Source organism: Muntiacus reevesi, chromosome 1 (assembly GCF_963930625.1).
Source record: "Muntiacus reevesi chromosome 1, mMunRee1.1, whole genome shotgun sequence".
Lineage (NCBI taxonomy): Eukaryota > Metazoa > Chordata > Mammalia > Artiodactyla > Cervidae > Muntiacus > Muntiacus reevesi.
Window position 1 is genome coordinate 163,649,390 of NC_089249.1, and position 26,423 is coordinate 163,675,812.

Consider the following 26,423-nt stretch of genomic DNA (forward strand, 5'->3'; position numbering starts at 1 on the left):
AAATAAGGGGATATTTTATTTAATACACTATATCTAAAATACTATTTTAACATGTAACCAGTATAAAAATACATAATGAGCTATTCTGTATTCATTTTTTTTTAATACTCAGTCTTTAGAATCTGATATATATGTTCTAGAGTTACAGAACATCTCAATTCAAACACTGAGTTTTGTCACAAGTACTTGACCTGTACTTATATTTCAAAAAATGTGCTGTTGAAAAAGTAGATTCTCATACCGAGTTTCACCTAAAAAGCTTTCCCCAAAACTGCACCAAATGTTAATTTTTGAATTTAAATTAATAAACATTAAAACAATTCACTTCCTCAGTGACACTAGCCAAATTTCAAATGCTTAGTAGCTGTGTATGTATGACTAGTGGCTACCAAGTTGGCCAGAGCAGGTCTAATGTAGTGTTTCATGGCATCATTTCTGTCTTTACATAAAATAGTTATGAAAATTTGAAACATAAATTCAGTTATGATGCCCTAATATCTCTGTCAGTCATTTTAAAGCCTGATCAAGTTTGTAATTTTTATTCATGATTTAGAGATAAACAAACATAGCAGGTTACTAAAAAGACTGGGGACATCAAACCAGGAGAAAAGGCAAACACTTGGAGTGAGACACTGGCAAGTGTGACTGGAGTGTAGTGAAAAAGGGAATAATCATAACAAAGAAGATCAGAGAAATGGCAGTAGCCAGATCTTGCATAGCTTTGTAAGGCACCCTTAACTCTGGGGGAAGTTATTTGAAGTCCTTAAGCAGACAAATGATACGGGCTGTCTTGTGTTTTAAAATGCTCCTTCTGACTCTTCTGTGGAGAATAAGTGGGAGTAGGGCATAAGTAGAAGCAGGAACATAAGTTAGCAGACTTTGTAATGGTCCAGATAAGAGGTAATAGTGACTCAAGCTAGACTGTGGGTCATGAGGTTGAGTGGTGGATGGATTGGGATATGGCCCAACAGAACCTACTGATGGATTGAATGTGAATGTAGAGGAAATATAGGGATCAAAGATAATTTCAAGAATTTTGGCTTGAAGATCTAGGTAATGGAGATGCCAGCTACTGGTTTGGGGAGGAAAAAAGAAGAACAGCTTGACAAACAGTGTTCTGTTTTAGCTAAGTTTGAAATATCTGATTGAAAACCATGTTAGAGATGGCCTGAAGTACATATACAACTACTGTATGTGTAAGTATAGAATTCCAAGTAGAGGCCAGTGCTGGAAATATGAATTTGGAAGTAATCACAGTGGAGTGGTGAGCAAAAAAAAAAAAAAAAAAAAAACCTATTAAAATGAGGACATAACATGAGGAAGTGAGGAGGCAATAATTCATTGCCTTTAAGACAACTCTTAAAATAAGTTTTCCCATGAAAGAGAGTAGAAAAATTGAAAGATATAGCAGGAAGCATATGTGTGAAATTAAGAGAGGGTTGGGGAGAGCATATTTATTTGGGGTTTTTGTGTGTTTGTTTTGATAGGTGATGACAAAGCAATAACAATACTGATGTAAATGATCTGTTATAGAGGAAATACTTGCAAAGTCCTTAAGAAGATGAGAGGAAATGGGATCTGGAGCAAAAATGTAGGGTGGGCAGTTGCTTAAAATAAGAGACGTTTCACCCACAGAGGTAGGAGAAAAGTCAGAAAGAATGATGAATAAGTAGATTCATTAAATCACCAATTATTAACTGAACACCCGCTACTTACTATATTATGCTTTGAGGACATACCACAAGACAAGATTAAGTCTGAATCTTCCTGAAATGTGTGGCATATAGAGGGTTCTCATGTCTTATTTTTGTTGTTCTCAATAAGCCCTGAATTAATGTCATCCCCTAAGACTGAAGGTTAAGGAGGGAATATTTGGCATATGAAGAAAGTGAAAAATTGTTGTTCTTATTGTTCATTCACTAGTTCAGTTCAGTTGCTCAGTCGTGTCTGACTCTTTGTGACCCCATGAACTGCAGCACACCAGGCTTCTCTGTCCATCACTATCTTCCTGAGTTTCCTCAAACTCATGTTCACTGAGTCAGTGATGCCATCCAACTGTCTCATCCTCTGTCATCCGCTTGTCCTCTTGCCCTCAGTTTTACCCAAATGAGTTTTTCCCAGTGAGTCAGCCCTTTGCATCAGATAGCCAAAGTGTTGTAGCTTCAGCTTCAGCATCAGTCCTTCCAATGAATATTCAGGACTGATTTCCTTTAGGATTGACTGGTTTGATCTCCTTGCAGTCCAAGGGACTCTCAAGGGTCTTCTCCAGCACCACAGTGTCAATTTTTTTGGTGTTCAGCCTTCTTTATGGTCCAATTCTCACATCCATACATGACTGCTAGAAAAGCCATAGCTTTGACTAGACAGTCCTTTGTTGGCAAAGTGATGTCTCTGCTTTTTAAAATACTGTCTAGGTTTGACATAGCTATTCTTCCAAGGAGTAAGCATCTTTTAGTTTTGTGGCTGCAGTCACCATACGCAGTGATTTTGGAGCCCCAAAAAATGAAATCCAATACCGTTTCCACATTTTTCCCATCTGTTTGCAATGAAGTGATAGGACTAGATTCCATGATCTTAGTTTTTTGAATGCTGAGTTTTAAGCCAGCTTTTTCACTCATCTCTTTCACGTTCATCAAGAGGCTATTTAGTTCCTCTTCACTTTTCTGCCATTAAAGTGGTATCATCTGCATATCTGAGGTTGTTGATATTTCTCCTGGCGATAATTGATTCCAGCTTGTGATTCATCTAGCCTGGCATTTTGCATGATGTATTCTGCATGTAAGTTGAATAAGCAGGGTGACAATATACAGCCTTGACATACTCCTTTCCCAATTTTGAACCAGTTTGTTGTTCCATGTCTGGTTCTAACTGTTGCTTCTTTTCCTGAATACAGGTTTCTCAGGAGGCAGGTAAGGTGATCTGGTATTCCCACCTCTTTAAGAATATTACAGTTTGTTGCGATCTATACAGTCAGAGTCTTTAGCGTAGTCAATGAAGCAGAAGCAGATGTTTTTCTTGAATCCCCTTGCTTTTTCTATGATCCTGCACATGTTGGCAATCTGATCTCTGGTTCCTCTGCCTTTTCCTAATCCAGTTTGAACATCTGGAAGTTTTCAGTTCATATACTGCTGAAGCCTTACTTGATGGATTTTAGGCAAAATCTTGCTGGCATGTGAAATGAGTACAATTATACAGTAATTTGAACATTCTTTGGCATTGCTTTTCTTTGGGATTGAAATAAAAACTGACCTTTTTCCAGTCCTATGGTCACTGCTGAGTTTTCCCAATTTGCTGGCATAATGAGTGCAACACTTTAACAACATCATCTTTTAAGATTTGAAATAGTTCAACTGGAATTCCATCACCTCCACTAGCGTTGCTCGTAGTAATGCTCCTGAGGCCCTCTTGACCTCCCAATCCAGGATGTCTGGTGAGTGACCACATAATCGTGGTTAATTGGGTCTTTAAGAGCTTTTTTGTGCAGTTCTTAATTTGTACAGTGTATTCTTGCCACCTTTCTTAACCTTTTCTGCTTCTGTTACGTTCTTGCTATTTTTGTCCATTATTGTGCCTAAAATGTTCCCTTGGTATCTCCAGTTTTCTTAAAGAGATTGCTAGTCTTTCTCATTCTGTTGTTTTCCTCTATTTCTTTGCATTGGTCACTTAAGAAGGCTTTTTTATCTCTCCTTGCTGTTCTCTGCAACTCTGCATTCTTTAACCTCTGAACTCAAAAGAATTTCTCTTTCCCTTTTCTCCTTTGTCTTTTGCTTCTTTTCCTTTCTCAGCTGTTTGTAAGCCCTCCTCAGACAACCACTTTGCGTTCTTTCATTTCTTTTTCTTGGGGATGGTTTTGGTCATCACCTCCTGTACAGTGTTAGGAACCTCCATCCATAGTTCTTCAGGCAGTCTGTCTGCCAGATCTGGTCCCTTGAATCTATTCATCACCTCTACTGTGTAATCATAAGGGGTTTGATTTAGGTCATAATTGAATGGCCTAGTGGTTTTCCCTACTTTCTCAACTTGAGCCTGAATTTTGCAATAAGGAGCTAATGATTTGAGCCACAGTCAGCTCCAGGTCTTTTTTGCTGACTGTCTAGAACTACACCATCTTTGACTGCTAAAAGAGTAATTAAAATCAGTCTGATTTTGTTACTGACCATCTGGTGATGTCCATGTATAGTCATTTCTTGTGTTCGTGGAAGAGGGTGTTTGTTATAACAAAACTCTGTTAGCCTTTGCCCTGCTTCATTTTGTACTCTAAGGCCAAACTTGCCTGTTATTTCAGGTATTTCTTGACTTCCTACTTTTGCATGCTAGCCCCTATGATGAAGAGGACATCTTTTTTTGGTGTGAGTTCTAAGAATTCTTGTAGGTCTTCATAGAATCGTTCAACTTCAGCTTCTTCAGCATTAGAGAGAAAAATACATGAATTTATATTTTTGGAAAGGAGAAAAGCAAGCATGGTAGGGAAATGTGGTTAGATTGCTAGACAGTGATAAATAGCATTGAGATTGTAGCCAGGAGTTTAAGGTGAGACCAGTAAGCTTCCACTTGTTTTTCTTTAGCACTTGTGATATGTTGGGGTAGGCATGATACAGCCAGAGAAGTGGTTTTAGCCAAGTTAGGGGTGAGGCTTTAGTAGTCAAGTTTAACAACAACCAAAAAAAAAAAAAAAAACAGGTGGAAGGAATTGAAGACTATTGGCCAGGGAGTGATTTTAGTGAGGGACCATAGAATCTGAGCTGGGTAAGAAGGGAAGTGGGTAAATGGGTAAATAATGGTTAAAAAAAAAAAGTACCATTCGGTGGTAAAGAAGATGGGCAAATAATGGTAATAAAGTACTGGGGTGAGTAGATGAATCTAAATTTTCAAGCAAGGAAAATATATTTCTATTATATAAGTAATATATACTCTTTATTTAAAAAATCTGAAAATATTTGAGATTAGAAAGGGGAGAAAAACAGTACCACCACCCAAAGATAACCCGTTGTTTATATTTGCTTTGTTTTGTTTTTTTCTAGTGATAATTTTTAGGGTTGTTTTAGTTTACTAGATAGACCTTCTATAACAAAGGCTACAGACTGAGTGATTTTTTTTTTTTTAATTTTTTTTATTAGTTGGAGGCTAATTACTTCACAACATTTCAGTGGGTTTTGTCATACATTTACATGAATCAGCCATAGAGTTACACGTATTCCCCATCCCAATCCCCCCTCCCACCTCCCTCTCCACCCGACTCCTCTGGGTAGACTGGGTGATTTAAACAACAGACATTTTCTTACAGTTCTGGAGGCTATAAGTGCAAGATCAAGGTGTCAGCAGGGTTGTTGTTTTTTTCTTCCTTTGGCCTATGAATGTCTGTCTTCACCCTGTGTCTTCACATGTCTTTTCTCTATCGTTGTCTCTGTCCAGATTTTCCTCTTCTTATAAGGACACCAGTCATATTGGATTAAGGTTCACCCTAAAATTAGGTCTCATTTTAACTTACTTACTTCTTCATAGACCCTACTTCCAAAGTCACCTTCTGAGGTATTGAAAAATGATTGCTTCAATATGAATTCTGGGAGAACACAATGCAGCCTATAACAGGTTTTCTTTGTCTTCAGTTTTTTATGTAATTGTGATTATTCCTTGCATATACTTTTTGATCCTTTATCTTACCAGATAACATTATAACTCAAACATTTTCCCACTTAGACTTGTAAAAATTTAACAGCTGCAAAATACTTCATCATATAACAAATGTATTTCAGTATCTTAATCAGTCTTCTGTGTTGAACATCTAAGTACCCCTTCCACCCCAATTTTTTGTTATTATAAAGAATACTAAAGTTTTTTAAATAAAATCTCTTTTTCTGTACTTTGGGTTATTTCCTTTTTTTAAAAAATTTTTATTAGTTGGAGGCTTATTACTTTACAATATTGTAGTGGTTTTTGTCATACATTGACATGAATCAGCCATGGATTTACATATGTTCCCCATCCCGATCCCCCCTCCCACCTCCCTCTCTACCCTATCCTTCTGGGTTTTCCCAGTGCACCAGGCCCGAACACTTGTCTCATGCATCCAGCCTGGGCTGGTGATCTGTTTCACACTAGATATTATATATGTTTCGATGCTGATCTCTCGAAACATCCCACCCTCGCCTTCTCCCACAGAATCCAAAAGTCTGTTCTGTACATCTGTGTCTCTTTTTCTGTTTTGCATATAGGGTTATCATTACCATCTTTCTAAATTCCATATATATGTGTTAGTATACTGTAATGGTCTTTATCTTTCTAGCTTACTTCACTCTGTATAATGGGCTCCAGTTTCATCCATCTCATTAGAACTGATTCAAATGAATTCTTTTTAATGGCTGAGTAATATTCCATGGTGTATATGTACCACAGCTTCCCTATCCATTCGTCTGTGGATGGGCATCTAGGTTGCTTCCATGTCCTGGTTATTCTAAACAGTGCTGCAGTGAACATTGGGATGCACGTGTCCTTAGACTAGAATCTCAAAAGTAGATTACTTTCTCAAAAACTGTTGCAACATACTGCTAAATTGGAGAAGTATTGGAACTTTTACTTTCTTTCCACATGATTGTTTTCTCTCTTCCTGCAGTAATAGACTGGAATGATGTTAGAAAACATAAATATGGTCATCTATCAGAGTCTGCATCCCAATATCAAGGTAAGAAAAAAAGCTGTATTTAGCATGGAAAAATTTAATTTGACATCTCTTACCACAGAGCCTTTTTTTTGTTTGTTTGTTTAGAGGTCTGAGTATACCAAGAACTCTCTGGTTAAAACACAAGCAAATATAGTTTGTAGAGGTATCTGTCAAAAGCAATATACTTTGATTTGAGCATGAAATTGCAAAATTTAGATTCTGAGTTCAAACAATCCCAAATTAGCTGTAGGTACAGTTGTTTAGCCTCTCTGGATTTCCAGTTTTTAATAAGGCAGAATTGAATGGTATACTTCCACAAATTCTACTAATAAACTTAGTATCTTTTAAAATGAGAGAATTGAACTGCACAAACTCTGAAGCCCTCAGTTTACCCCAGAATCTCACTGTTCTATCATTTTGGTGTGTTTTTCATGATGACTTATGCTGTAAAATTTTTTTCTTTAATAGAAGCTACTGACATCCTGGAGCTAGGTAAGATATTTTTCTTGTGTTTCAGTTAAATATGGGAAATTACTGAGCCAGGGATTAGAGTGTAACTAGGAAAAGAATTCCATGTGTCTTTGTCTCATGAGCTAGTGAACCCTGTGTTCTTGTCTGCCTAATGAGCCCGTGCAGTTCTCCTTTGCTGTCATGTCAGACTCTCCTTATCAGGAGGCCACAGACTAAGCTAACGAAAGGGAAAAGGGTGGTTAATTACGTGAGTACAATAAGGAATGGGAACTGAAACCAAACTGCAAGTTACTTCTTATTAATTCATTAAATCTAGAGCTAAAACAAAGCCGCTTTGTCCGTAAATCAGAATTTGGTGGCATTTTCCCAAAAGAAATTATTCATGAGATATATTGAACTGAAATTAAACCTGAAGATTTTCTAAGTTGTTTGTTTTTTTTTTTTTAACTAAATAAAAACCGAAATATTAAGATGTCAAATAACAGGACTCAGCCTGGTACTGCATTTGGTTTTCATCCCTGAATAGTGTACTTCAGGACTAGGATTTCAGAAATGAAACTAATGGCAATATTTTTCAATCAGCTTTCCGAGTTCCTACATAAATGTCAGTCTTAACTTCTTAAGAGTTCTTTAAAATCCTGCATTTTACTTAAATATTGATAACCTGATACCTTTATCAGTTTTTGTTGAAGTATTGTTACATATTTTGTTATTGCAACTTCCTGTGTTCAATCCTATTATCATCATTTTCCATTTGCTCCCTCTTTCCTTTTCTTCTGACAACATATTACTTTAATTGCCCACTGACAAAGAAGGTGATGTAAAGTAGTAGAACACTAGACTAGAAGTCAGAACTCTTGTATTCTTTGAAGGCCAACTTTGCCATTTAGTAAGTTTGTGACACTAATCCTTGGTTTTCTGATTTGTAAATGGGGATGATAAGCCCTCTCTACCTGCTTCACAGGGTTATTAAGAAGATCACATGAACTAATGGATATGAAAACATCTTAAAAACTCTCAAATACTTTTCAACTTTGGAGGATTATTATTTTCATTTGTTCAGCAACTATCCTCAGCCTTTTAAGTCAAATCTTGTGACATTCTTTGAAGTGAAGCATTCTTTGATTATGAGCTGAAGAAATGAATGAAATTAAGTAATGCAGGTAAAGGGCCTGGTACTTGATAAACAATAAACGATAGTCACTTTTTATTTTTCCTTAAAACTTTCCTCATGCTTTCTAAAGTACTGGTGTGTGGTTAAAAAAGCATGGCATGAGAATCAGACAGGCCTGGGTTCAAATTCCTTTTCCTCACTAACCAGTTTTATGACTTAAAAAAATTCTTAATCTTTCTGAGTCTATTTCCTCATCTTTAAGAAGAGAATAAAACCTACTTTTCAGGCTATAATTAACAGGGGAAATATTGAACATAGTGTGACATGGTGCAGACAAACAGAAGGTACTCAGTAATAGCTGCTGCAGTTTGGGGATTTGTTGCTAATGTGAATGATGATAACACTTCTAGTTCAGTGATATTTAAGGTATGTTGTGAACAACCTGTTTTGTTGACAGAATTGTGAGAGATGGATATTCAGTTTAAAATATTTACATAAAGTGATGTTAAAATGTGCGAGTATGTTTTTTGTTGTGGAATTAGAGGTAGCGAAGGCAGGCAGAGCCTCTGATAAATTAATCTTGGGTATTTCATTTTGTCCATCAGGCATCGAGGGTACCCTCAAATACCACACTGAAAGAAAATTCAGTAGATTTTTAGTTTGGAAATCTGCCTTGGCCTGCATTTCAAAATTCCAACATTTTGTATTTCTTGTAAAACGTCTTATCTTGAACTCTTCCCCAAAGTTGTTAGGGACTTAAAACCTTCTCAAGCAACTCACTCATGTTTAAACAAATATTTATTGGGCCAAAATCTGTTTCTTTGTCAATTCTATTAGTTCTACCTATAACTTTTAAAGTCATATGTATAGGTTTAGCCAGTTTTTCACTGACCAGCCTCTAGTTATTTGAAAGCAGCTCTAAGGACTGCTTTCTCACTGCCATTCTGTTACACTTCCTAGTTCAAGTAACCATCATCTTATAGCTAGCTTATTAGAAAAGCCTCCTAATAAAAAAGTTTCCTGCCTCCAGTCTTACCCTCCTACAATCCATTCTTCACATTGTAGACAGTATGCTTTCTCCTACAAATCCTTTTGTGCTTCCTCTTCTCCTTAGTGTTGCATATGAGACTCTCAAACCCAAACACTGCTTTTATTGACAACCTCTTTTCTAAACCATTTTTATCTACCCAGTAGTCATACTGAAAGATTCCGGTTTTAGAACTGCTTTTTTTCATTTTGGGGCCCTCATACATGCTTTTCTTTCTGTCTGAAACAACAGGTCTCTCTTTGGCTAACTCCTTGCTTATCCTTTTACATTTTAACTTAGAAGCCTTAAGTTGAAGCTTTGTGAAGGCAAGACAATATTTTGATCATGGTTGTATCTCCAGCACACTTCCTTGATCCACACTATAAATACTTGTTGGATGGATGGATAAAGAAATGGCTCTAAGACTTTCATGCTAAATGTTGATTCTTCCTTCAGCTGGTCCTCATGTGACATGGTTTTGTGTCTCTTGATCATTAGGTCACCATTTAGGTGTTGGTTCGTTCTGTCCCTCTCAAGGAATAGTTCACATAAATTTCCCAGGTGTGATTTCACTAGTCCAGAAAAGAGTAGGACCATTACTCGCTTGTTTCTTTTCATTCACTCACTTTTCAAACTTTTATGGTGCCTCTCTCAAGTTTCAGACACTGGGCTAAACAGTGAAGGTTTTTAAAGTTCATAAAATGGACTTCCCTGGCAGTCCAGAGGTTTAGACTCTGAGCTCCCAAATCCAGGGACACAGGTTCAATCCCTGGTTGGGGAACTAAGACCCCACATGCTGCACAGCATGGCCAAAAATAGACTGTGACTGTCTTTATTGCTCTTAAGGATTTGGGCTCCACACTTTAGATGGAACTAAATAGAGTTCTTGTTGAGGAATGTGGAGAGAACAGTAGCCAGCATGAATGGATGTGCCTGATGTAACTATTTAAAATTAGGAGCAGTTGAGGGATTTGGGACATATTTAGGGGATTAGATATATTATGTCTAATGTCAATGGGTAAAGATTTAGAAGAAGGTAGATTTTGGCTGATTCTAATGGTTAAAATCTATTCATTTGTGCTATTGAATCATAACTAAATAATAAATTTCTCATCATTCAAATTATTTAAGTAGAGGCTGGAGGGACCATTCAGGTCTCAGCTTTTATATCCCCTCATCAAGATGCCTTTCTTGACCATCCTGCCGAAAATAGCATACATACTCTCAGCACTCTTTTCCCCTCCTACCTTGCTTTATTTTTTCCTTATTTGAAATGTGCCAGAAATTGTATAATTATTATGTGGCTTCTCTGTAACCTTCTGGATCAACTGAATTATGTTTATTTGTTTATTTATTGTGTCTTTTCCGCCTTAGAATGTAAGCTCCATGTGGGCAGAGATTTTGGCTGTTTTGTTCTTTGCTGTGTATCACCTGTGCCTGGAATTGACCTTGGCGTATAGTAGTTACACAGTAAATATTTTTTGAATGAGTGAATGTTAGAGAAAGGAATTCATGCGTTCAACTGGTAGATCTTTTTGTGTTTTACAGTTTAGGGAGCTGTTAACTTTTAAAATATTTGTACTTTATGTAGTTTGTAAATCCTTTCAGGGCAGCGATCTTTGTTGTTGTTCAGTCGCTCATTCATGTCTGACACTTTGCAACCCCATGGACTATAGCACACCAGGCTTCCCTGCTCTTCACCCTCTCCCCTAGCTTGCTCAGACTCATGTCCATTGAGGTGGTGATGCCATCCAACCATCTTGTTCTCCGTTGTCCCCTTTTCCTCCTGCCTTCTATCTTTCCCAGCATCAGGGTCTTTTCTAATGAGTCAGTTTTTCGCATCAGGTGGCCAAAGTATTGGAGCTTCAGCTTCAACATCAGTCCTTCCAATGAATATTCAGGATTGATTTCCTTTAGGACTGGATGGTTTGATCTCTTGCAGTCCAAGGGATTCTTAAGAGTCTTCTCCAACACCACAGTTCAAAGCATCAATTCTTTGGCACTCAGCCTTCTTTATGGTCCAACTTTTATACACGACTACTGGAAAGGCCATAGCTTTGACTAGGTGGACCTTTGTTGGCAAACTAATGTCTTTGCTTTTTAATATGCTGTCTAGGTTTGTCATAGCTTTTCTTCCGAGGAGCAAGCATCTTTTAATTTCATGGCTGCAGTCACCATCTGTGGTGATTTTGGAGCCCAAGAAAATAAAGTCTGTCACTGTTTCAGCTGTTTCTCCACCTATTTGCCATGAAGTGATGGGACCGGATGCCATGACCTTAGCTTTTTGAATGTTGAGTCTTAAGCCAATCTTATTTACTAATTATAGACGTAACTGTCATATGGTAGTATGTTTGTTAGAGTTTATAAAATACTTTGATAAGTATTATTCAGCAGTATAAATGAGATGACTGACTTTGTCTCATGTATAAGGTTTCACCCCAAATGTTTCCTGTCTAGAGCATCTGTCTGTAATTTCACTGTCTAAGATGATTCCCAGTCTCTGTCATATATCATTATTTTATGTCCTTCAAATACTTATCACTTGCTATCTTATTTATTTGACTTTGTGTTAATTGTGCCTCATTATGCACTGGAATGTAAATTCCGTAAGGGCAGGGACCTCCTGCCTTATCCTAGCATTTAGAAGAAGTGCCTGGCACATGCAAAGATACTCAAACATCATTTGAATGAATAATGAATTGAAAAATAATGAATTGAATAATGGATTGACATCACTCCAGAAATTATAAAGTACTGTACTAGTTAATAATGTCAATCTTCACAGTAATCTTGACCCAAGTATGAATTAGATTTCCCTGTTCTACATTCTCAAGGCAATCTGCACTACCTCATTAACTTAAATTTATCATAATTGTGGCAGATTATTTGTATTATTAATTTACTACTTCTGCTTATCTCTAAACTGTAGGCTCCATGAATTTCAGAACCATGTCTCTTTTGTTCCCCTAATATTTAACACTGTGCTTTTGCACTTAGAAGGAGGTTAATAAATATTTATTGAATGAAGGAGTGTGTGTATAATCTTGTGGGATATTATGTCTGTCAGATAAATGAACTGATGCTTGGAAGGATTAAATAATTTATTCAAGATACTTAGGTATAGAAACAAGACTTCAACCACCATCTTCTGACTCTCAATATCACATTCTTTCAATTATACCATTAGTTTCTAGGCATGGAAGTATTACCTAGGTATTACCTAGGAAGGCTTTGAAAATACAGATTCTCAGACCACACTCAAGAGATTACTGAATGAGAACCTCTGAGGATGGTCTCAGAACTGTAAAAAGAAGTTAAAAAAATTATTTAGTATATTTTGATGGTAAGTAGCATTTGAGAATGATATTATATCCCAAGGTTTGACAAACTGCTATTTAAGGGTCAAATGCAACCCACTGCCAGTTTTTATAAATAAAGTTTTAGTGAAACACAGCCATGCTCAGTCATTTACATATTGCCTCTGGCTGTTTTCATGCTACCATGTACAAGTTGAGTATTTGTGACAGAGACTGAATGGCCTACAAAGGGTAAAATTTTTTCTATCCAGTCCTTTACAGAAAATTTGCCAACCCCTGATCTCTACTTTGTTGTCTGTCCTACTTCTTTTGTGGTATTTTTAGTGCTTGGCAGTGTGGTAGATTTGATGTTTGGTTTCATTGTGAGCATTATAATAGGTACTCAGATATTCTTAGTGAGTCAATAAAAATTAACTTATTTTGCAGCTTACCTGATTGATAGTAAATGATAAACAGCCTAAGCAGTCAAATTTAAGAAAAAATATTAATCTAGGTACGGTTGAAGCTAGTGAACCCTCAGTGGATGGACTGCTTTTAACAAAGAGGTTCTTTTTCATTCAGTTGATAATAAATTGGAAGATGTGGGATTTCTTAACCTATGTAAAAGGAATTGATTACTATAGTTGTTATATGTAATAGAGAACTATAATACCCTGATTATTTTGGTACCCTGATGCTGCTGTAATTACATCTTAAAGCTAAAGTCTCTTGGGTGTTTTTGGTCAGAACTCAAAATAGTAACAAGCAACTCAGAACTGACCTAACTTCTTCCATACTGCCTTCTACAGTAATTCCCATATAGGTATTTAAATTTACGTTGAAGTTAAATGCTATTTAAAATTTAACTTCTCTTTCATCTTAGCCACAGTTCATGTGTTCAGTAGTGGCATGCAGCTAGTGGCTATCTCACTGGTCAGCACAGACGCAGAACTTTTCTGTTATCAGAGAAAGTCTTAGTGGGTAGAACTGCTGTATGTGTTAGATTCAGGAGCTGCAGCCTAGTCAGGCCCAAGACTTACTGTTTGACTGATGTATCTGCAAGAATGGAGTAATAATTCTTGATGTCTTCTTTTTCTAACAGCCAGTAGTGGTGAAAGTCTTTGCTTTAAAAGACATCTCAGCTAAGAGCAAACTATTAAATTCTAATAAGCTATTTAAATCTTGACTTAAGGAAATACTCATCTCATTTACCCTTGGACTGTCTATTCAAAATGATGAATTATTGGTTGAAGGGGATGGCTATCAGGTGGCACTAGTGCTAAACAACGTGCCCGCCAATGCAGGAGACTGGGGTTCGATCCCTGGGTCAGGAAGATCCCCTGAAAGAGGGCATGGCAACCCACTCTAGTATTCTTGCTGGAGAATCCCACAGACAGAAGAGCCTGGCAGGCTCCAGTCCATAGGGTTACAAAGAGTCCAACAGGACTAAAGCAACTTAGCATGCACACACGCAGTCATTGGCCAGTTCATTAAATAGTTCAGAACTGACTGTGATTTCTAGCCAAATCTATTTGACTTGGTTAGGATGGTGGGAAAGGAACCAGTTTTAAAACAGAAGCTATAAAGTCAATAGAGTATAAAGTCTTGGCATCATCTTTGGAGTGACTTAGATTTCATCATTCCGTGACTCATTTTTATTCCCAGCATCTAGTGCTTTTTTCATGGCCCAAAGGGGCCCTGTGTTGCTCCACTGCAGAGGAAACCTCAAGAAATGCTGGTTTGCTACAGTGTTTTAGTTTGTGAGAGTCTCTGGGACCTTACCTGCTCCATCATGGGGTCACCTCTAGGTGGGTATTAGGGGGATATTTGCAATTGATTTAACCTTTAATAAAGAACCTGGTAATCTTTTGTGGTTCAGTAAGATATGTGTTTAATAATCCATCCTTTAAAATGTTTCCCCTGACCCCAGGTCAGTGTCACCTTTAAGATTATTTCTCTAGCACAGTGTTCCTCAAACTTTGAGAGACTTTAAGGGCCACTTCAAGAGGCTAAAAAGATTCTGTAAATTTGCCAACTTATTCTTAGCTACTGTCATCAGAAATGCTACTGAGGATCTACTTTTCTCTAAATTAACAGACCTTGGTCATTTTGCACCTCAGAGCAATGCAACAGTGACCGGGATAGGAGTGGGTTGAGGTGGGTGAGAGAGAAACATCTTTTAGAGTGAGGATGCAAGTATAATCTCATTCTGGCTTTTCCTGCCCCCAACAACTCCTCTTACCCAGGGTCTCAAGATAGCCTCTTCTTTTTTCTTTCTGAGCTGAGATGATGGGATTCTGCCACACTGGATGTTAAAAGCACTTATTTGATGGCAATAAGGGACCTTTACAGTAGTCAGATTGTTCAGAAGGAATCTTCCCATCCACTTTGTGCCTCTTCTGTTCTGTTTTCCATGAGCTTCCTGATACTTCTTTGAGACACTGGTCCTGTAGCATTTTGGATCATTTTAGAGACTGGCGTGAAAGATTCCTTAGGTCATCTTAGACGGTGATTCAAAAAACATTGATCTAAAATGATCCACTCAGGTCACCTTGATTCTTCCCCCTAATATACTCCTTTGAGTCCAAACAGGGCCATGTGAGTTTTCTTATGCTCCAAACAAGTCTGAAAATAGCCTAATGTTTAGGGTAGATTACATCCTGAAAGAATTTTAGGAAGTTGACTGTGATAGAGATTTTTATTTCCTTTACAGGTCATTTTACCTGGGACAAATACCTAAAAGAAACATGTTCAGTCCCAGCGCCTGTCCATTGCTTCAAGCAGGTAATTGATTCTCAGCATCTTTAGAAGGTGGGAGGCAAGTAGTTTTTTCTGGTCCTTAGACAAGCAAAACATGAAGTGGGAGCCTTTGGGCTTCTCACCTGAAGTCCCCAGAATAAACTTCTATGGGAAGAATACAACTTCAAGATTCAAAACTCAGCTGTGAGTTTTAAACATTCTCCCCAATTTCCCAAGTAACACCTTTTCCTTCTTCACCTCCTTGAAGATACTCTGTGTTACTGAAAACAGTTGCTAATTTTTACTACAGCTCTTAGTTCAGGCAATAGGAAACAGAGTTATAGCCCTTAGACAACTCTTGAAAGTAGAGCAGTATTCATAACTCTGAATTCAGCTCCCCTGCCATAATCTTATCTATCCCTAAAAATGTTGGCACTGAATCCCATTGGGGAGTATGTTAGGAGTTCATTGGAGATCATTTAGAGCTTCCCACATAGGATTAAGTTTCCCATACAATGCACAGATGGTGTTGACTGTCAGTACATGATAAGGCTAGTAAGCAGAGAAGTGTGCTGCTACTCAATAGAGCTGCACATCAGGAAATGGTTTATATCCCCCTCCTTTTTAGTATTCAGTTGTTATTTCCACAAACTGTCAACATTTCACTTTGAGTTTGAGTTTTGTCTATGCTCTAAATAAAAGTACAAAATAGGACTTTGCTCATCTCAAATAATAGGAACTAAATTCGTATTTCCACCTGAAATAATTTTAAAAGACAAAATATATTAAATAATGGTTTTCAAGTTGCTGAAGATCAGGCAGCCAAGAATAGTGATCTCTGAGAGAGGAAAAAACAAATGAGTTGAGCTTCTTATAAATTACTGCTTTACAATAGTTTGAGACCATGGCCCAGGGAAAGAGAACCCAGACTGAGCCTGAGAGACTCCCTGTCAAATTAGGGGGATGGAACTGAGAGCCCAGGGATGGAATTTGCAGGACAGAGTTCCAGAGAAGAGAGCGCTGCAGAGAGCCCGCCTCAAGTACTCATCAAAGTACTGTTGCTCAGTATATGCATGTGAGCATCCAAAGTCAAGGGAAACACTGTCTGAAAGGATTAGAAAGATAGTAAAAGGATAGAGCCTAGTGCTCACACAAGACTGGGAATAGTGCCTAATACCACCAGCTAGACTGGAAAATCTCGTAATTCATGGGAATAGTTGGGAAAATCCTGCTCAGTAGTGGGAAATGATTAGCCTTAGGATAAGCATGCTTTGAATCTGCCTAGCAAACTAAAAAGCTAGACTCAATGTGATTACGGAGAAGGCAATGGCAACCCACTCCAGTACTCTTGCCTGGAAAATCCCATGGACAAAGGAACGTGGTGGGCTGCAGTCCATGGAGTTGCTAAGAGTCGGACACAACTGAGTGACTTCACTTTCACTTTTCACTTTCATGCATTGGAGAAGGAAATGGCAACCCACTCCAGTGTTCTTGCCTGGAGAATCCCAGGGATAGGGGAGTCTGGTGGGCTGCCGTCTACGGGGTCACACAGAGTCGGACACGACTAAAGCAGCTTAGCAGCAGCAGCAGCAGCAGCAACAATGTGATTAAATTATTTCCAAGTAAATTAACTTCATCTGGGAACACAGCACAAGAAGGGAATGCAAAAATATCTAGCACCTAACAGGTAAAAGTCAACTAGTTGCCAGTCAACTAGTGTCTGGCATCTAGTCAAATATTAGCAGGCATATAAGGAGGCAGGAAAGCATAACTAATAATGAACAGACTAATCAACCAATTGAAACAGACTTAGAACCTTTTCAGATCTTAGAATAGCAGATTAAAACATTATAACAATTATTTTAATTATGTTCTATATGTTTGAAAGTTAAGCAGAGACATGAAGTATATAAAAAAAGACATATTGAGCAAAATGAAAAATACACTAGATGGGATTAATGGTGGAAGAAAAGATTAATAAATATGAAAACATAGCAGTAGAAGATACCTAAAATGAAACACACAGAAAAAAAAGTATTTTAAAAATATGAAAAAGAGATCAGTGAAGCATGGGACAACTTTATAGACCATGTAATTAGCCCACCCAAAAGAAAAGAGATGGAGAACTGGAAAAGCATTTGAAGATAAAATGACAAAAAATTGTTCACAGTTGAGGAAAACTAAAAATCTGCAAATTCAGAAAGCTAAATGAATCTCCTAAAAAAAAGACAAGAATAAAATTATACTAAGGCATGTCATAAGTTATCAAAACTAGTGAAAGAGAACATCTTCAAAGCAGCCAGAGGAAAAAAGACAGTTTATGTGCAGGGAAACTAAGATAAGAATGACATTATATTTTCTTGTCATAATGCAAACAAGAAGAAAGTTAAATAACATCTTCAAAGTTTCAAAAGAAAACTGTCAACCATGAATTTTATATCCAGCAAAAAGTTCTTCCAAAATGAGGGGAAAAATAGAGATATTTTCAAATGCATAAAAACTGAAGGAATTCATCACTAGTACACTCACTCTTACAAATGTTAAACAAAAGCCATCATGCAGAAGGAAAATGTTACCAGATAAAATACAGATCTACACAAAGGAATGAAAGTTACTAGAAATGATAATTACAAGGGTAAATATTTAAAATATTATTTCTTATTAAGCCTCTATAAAAGATAATTGACTATATATATATAATGATAATAACATTGTATTATAGAGATAATAACATGTATTAGTAAAATATATAATAACAATAACTTAAGGAGGAGAAATTTAAGTAGACTATTATAAAATTCTTATACCTGAAGTAGTGTAATATTACTTGAAGATAGACTGATAATTTAAATATGTTTAAGCCCCAAAGCAACCACTAAAATAATAGAAAGCAAATAGCAGAATGGTAGGTTTAAATCCAGCCATATCAATAATCCAGTTGTAAATTATCTAAATTCCTCAGTTAAGAAGCTGAGATTGTCATATTGGATAAAAAGTAAGACTCAAATTATATACTGCCTGCAAGGAATTATACTTTAAATGTAAAGATACAAATAGGTTAAAAGTAAAAGAATCAGAAATTATAATAAAGCTGAAATGACATATTAATATCAAAGTATATTTCAGAGGCAAAGGATATTATCAGATAAAAATACAGTAATTTCATCATGAAAAAGGTCACACAGTCCTTACATGAATCAAAAGATGATAGATACAGACCTTAACACCCTTCAAAAAAATTAATTCAAAACAGACCACACACCTAACTGTAAAACACTAAACTAAAACTCCTAGAAGATAGCATAGGAGAAGACTAAGATGGAAAAGATCAGTTTTCATTGCAGTCCCAAAAAAAGGCAATGCCAAAGAATGCTCAAACTACTGCACAATTGCATTCATCTCACACGCTAGTAAAGTAATGCTCAGAATTCTCCAAGCCAGGCCGTTTAACAGTACGTGAACCATGAATTTCCAGATGTTCAAGCTGGTTATAGAAGAGGCAAAGGAACCAGAGATGAAATTGCCAACATCTGTTGGATCATCAAAAAAGCAAGAGTTCCAGAAAAACATCTATTTCTGCTTTATTGACTACGCCAGTCTTTGACTGTGTGGGTCACCACAAACTGTGGAAAATTCTGAAAGAGATGGGATTACCAGACCACCTGACCTGCCTCTTGAGAAATCTGTATGCAGGTCGGGAAGCAACAGTTAGAACTGGACATGGAACAATATACCGGTTCCAAATAGGGAAAGGAGTGCATCAAGGCTGTATATTGTCACCCTGCTTATTTAACTTATATGCAGAGTACATCATGAGAAATGCTGGGCTGGATGAAGCACAAGCCAGAATCAAGATTGCCGGGAGAAATATCCATAACCCCAGATAGCAGATGACACCACCCTTATGGCAGAAAATGAAGAACTAAAGAGTCTCTTGATGAAAGTGAAAGAGGAGAGTGAAAAAGTTGGCTTAAGGCTCAGCATTCAGAAAACTAAGATCATGGCATCTGGTCCCATCACTTCATGGCAAATAGACGGGGAAACAGTGGAAGCAGTGACAGACTTTATTTTTTCCAAAATCACTGCAGATGGTGACTGCAGCCATGAAATTAAAAGACGCTTACTCCTTGGAAAAAAAGTTATGACCAACCTAGACAGCGTATTAAAAAACAAAGACATTACTTTGCCAACAAAGGTCCGTCTAGTCAAGGCTATGGTTTTTCCAGTGGTCATGTATCAATGTGAGATTTGGGCTATAAGGAAAGCTGAGTGCCGAAGAACTGGTGCTTTTGAACTCTGGTGTTGGAGAAGACTCTTGAGAGTCCCTTGGACTGCAAGGAGATCCAACCAGTTCATCCTAAAGGAGATCAGTCCTGAATATTCATTGGAAGGACTGATGCTGAAGCTGAAACTCCAATACTTTGGCCACCTGATGCAAAGAACTGACTCATTTGAAAAGACCCTGATGCTGGAAAAGATTGAAGGCAGGAGGAGAAGGAGACAACAGAGGATCAGATGGTTGGATGGCATCACTGACTCAATGAACATGAGTTTGGGTAAACTCCGGAAGTTGGTGATGGGCAGGGAGGCCTGGCTTGATGAACGGGGAGGCCTGGCATGATGGACAGGGAGGTCTGGTGTGCTGCAGTTCATGGGGTCACAAAGAGTCAGACATGACTGAGCGACTGAACTGAACTGAAGATGACCTTAGATGTGGCAATGATTTTTTAGGTGCAAACCAAAGGCACAGTTCATGAGAGAAATAATTGATAAGCTGAACTTCATTAAAATAAAAACTTCTGCTATATGAAAGACACTGTCAAGAGAATGAGAAAACAAGCCACAGACTGGGAGAAAATATTTTTACAAGACGTGTCTGACAAAGGATTGTTACCCAAAATATACAAAGAATACTTAAAACTCAAAGTAAGAAAATAATTCAAGAAAAGATCAAAGATCTTAACAGACATCTCACCAAAGATGGTCGGATTACAAGCATAAAAATGATGTTCTACATTATATATTATCATAGAAATACAAATTAAAACAACAGTGAGATACCAATACATACATATTATAATGTCAAAACCCAGGACACTGATAACACCAAGTACTGGCAAGGATGTGGAGCTTCAGGAATTCTCATTAATTGCTTGTGGGAATGCAAAATGGTACAGACATCTTATAAGGTAGTTTGGTGAAATCTCTTGTGAACTAAGCATACTCTTACCATATGATCCATCAATTGCATTCCTTGATATTTATCCAAAGAAATTGAAAATTTATGTCCACACAAAAACATGTGTTTGTGTGTATTTATATGTGTGTGTATGTGTGTGTGTATGGATTTTATTGCATCTTTATTCATAATCACCAAAACCTGGAAGCAACCAAGACGTTTTTTAAGTAGGTGAATGGATAAACAAACTGTAGTATAGCCAGACAATGGAGTATTACTCAGCCCTAGAAAGAAATGAGCTATGAAGCCATGAAAAGACATAGAGGAAACTTAAATGCATCTTACTACGAGAAAAAAGCCAATCTGAAAAAGCTATGTACTGTGTGATTCAAACTATATGACATTCTGGAAAAGGCAAAACTATGGAGACAGTAAAAAGACCAGTGGTTGCCAGAGACTGAGTGGATGAATAGGCCAAGTACAGAGGATTTTTTAATACAGTTAAACTATTTTGTATGATCCTATAATGATAGATACATGTCTCCATTAGACCAAATTCATAGAGTATACAACACCAAAAGGGAACCTTACTCTAAATAATGGGCTTTGGGTTATTATGATATGTTAGTGTAGTTTCATCAGTTGTAATAAATGTCCTACTGTGTTAGGAGATACTGAAAATAGAGGAGACACTGCATGTGTTGGAGCAGGATGTTTATAAATGTTTATAATCTCTGTACCTTCCTCTCAGTTTTGCTGTGAACCTAAAACTGCTCTTAAAACTGAGTCTTAACAAAAAAGAAATGAATTATTGATACATTCAACAAATGGATGAATATCAAAATGGCTATGATGAGTGAAAGAAACTAGATCCAAAAAAATATATATATTCTGTATGATTCCATTTTAAGTCTAGAAATGCAAAACAGTCTACACTGATATAAAGTAAAGCAGTGTTTACCTGGAGAGAGAGAGATCTGGGAAGGGCTGGACAGATCATAAAGGGATATGCCAAACTTGGGAGTATGTCCATGTTCTTTATCTTGATAGTGATGATGGTTTCCAGAGTGTTGTGATGTATGTGGTATCATGAGTGTATACATAATGTCAGTACTTAACCTAAGTGTGTAGTTCATTGTATGTCAATTATAACTTAAAGTTGTTTTTTTAAAAACAGGAATTGATTTCTAAGTTAATGTCAAAGTAAAAAAAATAACCTATTCCCATTGGTTAGTCTGTGTGGTAGATATACTGAAGCACTCCATGAAGAAACAGTAAGGATATGATAGTTTAATAGGATGATTTCTACAAAGAAAATGTTAAGAATACCTGGAGGGTTAGGGAATTGGAGAAAACTGCATTTAGGCAAGGACCATTTGAGATACCCTTATCCTTTTCTTCCTGGTGAGTTAGTATTTGATGCTTCACTGGAAAGTAATTTTCCCCCTTCACTTTACATTTCAGTGTTTCTTTTTAATGAGATCCTTCCTAGGTATTAGGAAACAATTCACGAGGGTTGTCCCTGACTCAGCTGTAGTCAATTTGCATCCAAAGCATAAATTTTCAGGTTCCATCGCCTAATATCCTTACTGAAAATGCCACGTATTCTTAGTCTGCCTAATCCCCTGGCTTGTTCTCCTCAGTCCTACACACCTCCAAGCAACGAGTTCAAGATCAGCATGAAATTGGAAGCACAGGACCCCAGGAATACCACATCTACCTGTATTGCCACAGTAGTTGGACTGACAGGTGCTCGCCTCCGCCTTCGCCTTGATGGCAGTGACAACAAGAATGACTTCTGGCGGCTGGTTGACTCAGCTGAAATTCAGCCTATCGGGAACTGTGAGAAGAATGGGGGTATGCTGCAGCCCCCTCTGGGTGAGTAACTGGACCCAAGCTCTCCCTAGCCCATTAGTTATCTTCCTCAAATTGTACGTCGTATTAGAAGAAAACATAGGGTCACCTGCCCATGCCTTCTTTTTTGTATGGTCCAAAAGGCCCACCTAACATGAAATGAGCTGTAAAATCTGGACCTCCCCATTCTACATTAACTTGTGATTTCCAAGCTTCTCTTCAACTCTCCTTTTTCTAATGAGAAACCACACCCTTCATCCTTCTTTGTCAGGTCCCATTTACCCTGAGGAAAAGGATGAAAGAAGGTCTTGCCAATGAACTTGCCTCAAAAAACCATGGCTCTTTTACCAAATCCTACAATCACAACAGGCAGTGAGAGAAAAATCTCCCATTAGAAAGAATGACTATTATAAAGATCCCTTATCTCCTTTCCCCTAAATTCTCACTTGGTCTTTGGAATTTTCTCACTTTGAATCAATTATTAAGTAAAATGCATTATTTTACTTTAATGACACCACTGTATTTTTCTCTTCAAGATCAGATTCACCTTTTTTTAGTGTCAGTATACCTGAGTGATTTAGCACATTTCATCTATTCCCATCAGTCACTATTGCAGTGAGTCTTACTGGAGGATGGAGATGGCTTATAGGCTGTGTTCCCCTCAGGAGGCTGTGCTAAATTAAATGAGCATTAGAGGAAGGTGTCATTTGAAAGACCTCCCCAAGTGGTTATTTAACATTTTCCTTCTTTAAAAAATTTACTTGTAATGTAAAATTTCAAACATATACAAAAGTATAAAAAAAAACCACAGTGAATGAAAGTCCATGTATCTTGTATCCTTGATAGTAGTCTTGTTTTCTTAGTACCTGTATACATTCCCTGTGCACTCCTGCCGTTGCTTAAACATAGTATTTTATCACTAAATATTTATTATGTATCTCTCTCATAGTTAATATTTTAAAAGCATAACCATAATAACATTGTCACATGTGAATAAAATAATGATACTTCCTTAATATCAACAAATATTTACTCAGTATTTAAATTTTCCGTATTGTCTGTCTGTCTGTCTCTTCCTCTCTTTGTTTCATTTGCTTTGAATCAGGATCCAAATAAAATCAACATATTGCAGTTGGGTGATATGTTCCTCAAGTATCTTTTAATCTATGGGTTCTCCTCCTCTCTTTTATTTTTTCCTTGCAATTTATTTGTTGAAAAACCTAAGTCATTTTCTTTTAAGTTTTCCCAGAATTAGATTTTGCTGATTGTATCTCTCTGGTATCATTTAACATGTTTCTCTGACCTCTTGTCCTAGAAATTGGTAACTAGATCTAGAGACTTGATCAGGTTAAGGTTCAGTTTTTTTCAATAAGAATATTTCATAGGTAGTGATACTTACATTGATTAAGAGGTATATATGGTCTGGTTGTGTCTCATTTTATAATGTAGCAGCCTTTACTGCTTGTAGTCTAGAGCAGGGGTTGGCAGATTTTCTCAAAGAGTCAAATAGTAAATATTTCAGGCTTACAGGCCATACATTCTCTGTTGTAACTTGTCAGCTTTTTCCTTCTAATTTGAAAGCAGTCATAGACAATACATAAAAAAATGGGCAAGGCTATGATCCAGTAAAGCTTTATTTACAAAACAAGTTGTCCAGCCTTCTGGCTGTAGCTTGCTGACCCCTAATTTAGACCTATCAATTCATTTTGGTCGCAAAATGGGAAGTTTTAATATTATCATTCTGTCCACATAAATTAAATGGATTATGTCTATTAAAATAAACTTTCAACTATTTGGTTATCCTGAAGCATAGTTCATACAGGAAAGACAGTTTAAATGATTGATTCTTTTCTTTGTTTACCACTTTTCAGAATAATAAATTGGATTGCCATTATCCTCCAAAATTACTTAGTCTTATTGCTGTTGTTGTATTTAATATCATAAACTCAAAGATTCAAAAATATTTGATGTTTTTCACTCCGTTGCACTGATTATCCTTGTTGATTCTTGAATTGTTCCATCTTTGGCCTCATATGTATATAAATCATTCTTGAAATCTATAAAACAGTATATTCAGAGAAATGCCCTTTACCTTATCCCTTTCTTCTGCCATAGAGTAACCACTTTCTTTTAACTTAATAATTCATACTCCATTTTTTAAAAATAAGCAAATATATCTCTGAGTGTGTGTGTGTACATATATATGCATATGTATTCCCTTTTTATATAAATGACAACATACTATACATATTTTTCTCAATCTTACTTTTTTCATTTAGCAATATGTCCTGAAAATGACTTCTTAATATTGAGATGTTTCTCATTACTTTCTGTAGCTGCATAGTACCATAAAGTTCTCAACTGATTTTATGAACCACGGTTTAGAAGCATCTTGAAAGGCTATTACAAAATATAAGTTCCCAGGGATAATGGTGACCATCTACATCAAAATTTTTCCATAAATTCTCCAGAAACATAAAGCTCAAAAAGGAAAGCAAATCAAGCCATCCATAACTCATGCCTAAACATAACTAGGAGTCAAGAATACCACACATTTCAATAACATGTTCTCTGCATGTTCAGATGTAAAGATCTGAAACCAATAAAGCTAATACCCACCCCATACCAGAATGAAGAGTTTTATGTAGATAAAAACTACATTAAAAAGGCAGAGGGCAATGGGACCCCAACACGGCCAAAATCACCCCCCTAAAAGATAGGCCCTTCCAGAGTGGGCAATACTGAAAGAGAACTAAGAGTTACTTGATTAGAGCATTGTCTACTGGAGAATCAGAAGAAAGAGAATGAATTAAAAGTGTGAGGGACCAGAGATAGCAGCCGTGGGCTGATAACTGCCCTCATGGCAGAGGTAGACATAATGTTGAAGGAAAAGAAGGAAGCCATGGGTAATCGTTTAGAGTTATACAGGAACAAAGAGAATCGTAAAATCAGAAGACATTCAGGTCTTCCTATCCTACCACATTCCAAACAGGCTTCACTAAAGAAGTTGCATTTCATTATGCCAACAGAAAGCTCGTGACCCAAATTCCCTGACAAAATGGAACATCCTGTTTTTTGCTAGCCCAAGAAAATATAAGACATTTGAAATCATTAGGAAACAGCAGTCAACATCCATAAAAAACTTCTACATGAAAAAAAAAAAAAAAAACTTGAAGAAAAACAGAAGTAGAAGATAAAACCATTTTAACTACTGAAAATTCTAAGCCAAAAATCAGTGACTAATCAGAGGAAAACTGTTGCACAATGACCCATCTTGAATTAAATAAGTATTGACAGCTACAAAAAATAATACCTTGAATCATAAATTTTAAGTCAGACTAGAAATGCACAGTAAATAGACTAGAAATGCACAGTAAATAGGAAGATGTGAAAGTAGAATTGTGCAAACTCAAGGGAAAAAAATGAAGAAAGAAAAATAATCTCAATTGAAGACTCAGTTCCAAGGTACCCATTGGGACAATATATTCAACTGAAAATATAATAAGAGACATTGAAAAAAGAAATAAAACAGTCAAGAGAATAAAGCTAAATGTTAGAAGAAAAGGTTTAAAAGTATCAGAAAGGAACTGTTAGATATAGAATGTAGTCAAAAAGGTCCTCTGGGTATATGTATGTGAACATGTATATTTGAATTCCCTGAAGCAGATAATAGGATTAATACTTAAAACTGTAATGTGAGAAAATGTTCCCAAAATGGGAAAGCACCTGAACCTTCATACTGAAAAAGCGTTCCTTATTCCTGGAAAATTGTCAACTCTAAGACCTTTTCTAGTAAAACAATTATACTCTATGAATAAAGAAAAATTCATCTAAGCCTCCAGCAAAACAGCCAAATTATTTTCAAGGCAAAGAAAGTCAGGTTTACATCATACTTTTCAACAGCAAAATGCAAAGCAAGACTATAAATGGAGGAGCATTATTAAGAAATTTGAGAAAAGAAAATGAAAAGACAGGTTTATATTTAGATAAATTGTTTTTTTCAAGTGCTGAGATTACACTGAAAGAGTTTTCAACCTTCAAGAACACGGGAAATGTTGTGACCCCCAACTGCTTCCTAAATCATT

The 26,423-nt window shown here is 36.7% G+C and overlaps 1 protein-coding gene across 18 annotated transcripts in view; it reads left to right on the plus strand.

Moving 5' to 3' along the window:
- Positions 1 to 26,423, plus strand: part of SCMH1 (Scm polycomb group protein homolog 1) — a 214,210-nt gene that overhangs the window by 75,568 nt on the left and 112,219 nt on the right. For 6 of the 18 annotated variants that reach the window (XM_065915217.1, XM_065915236.1, XM_065915182.1 and 3 more), the window contains 4 exons: positions 6,611 to 6,679; positions 7,127 to 7,150; positions 15,280 to 15,350; positions 22,128 to 22,362. In XM_065915217.1, coding sequence (XP_065771289.1) covers positions 6,611 to 6,679; positions 7,127 to 7,150; positions 15,280 to 15,350; positions 22,128 to 22,362 — 399 coding nt within the window. Of the gene's footprint in view, positions 1 to 6,610; positions 6,680 to 7,126; positions 7,151 to 15,279; positions 15,351 to 22,127; positions 22,367 to 26,423 lie in introns of those variants that run through there. The other 12 variants (XM_065915245.1, XM_065915129.1, XM_065915139.1 and 9 more) reach the window with 7 other exon arrangements.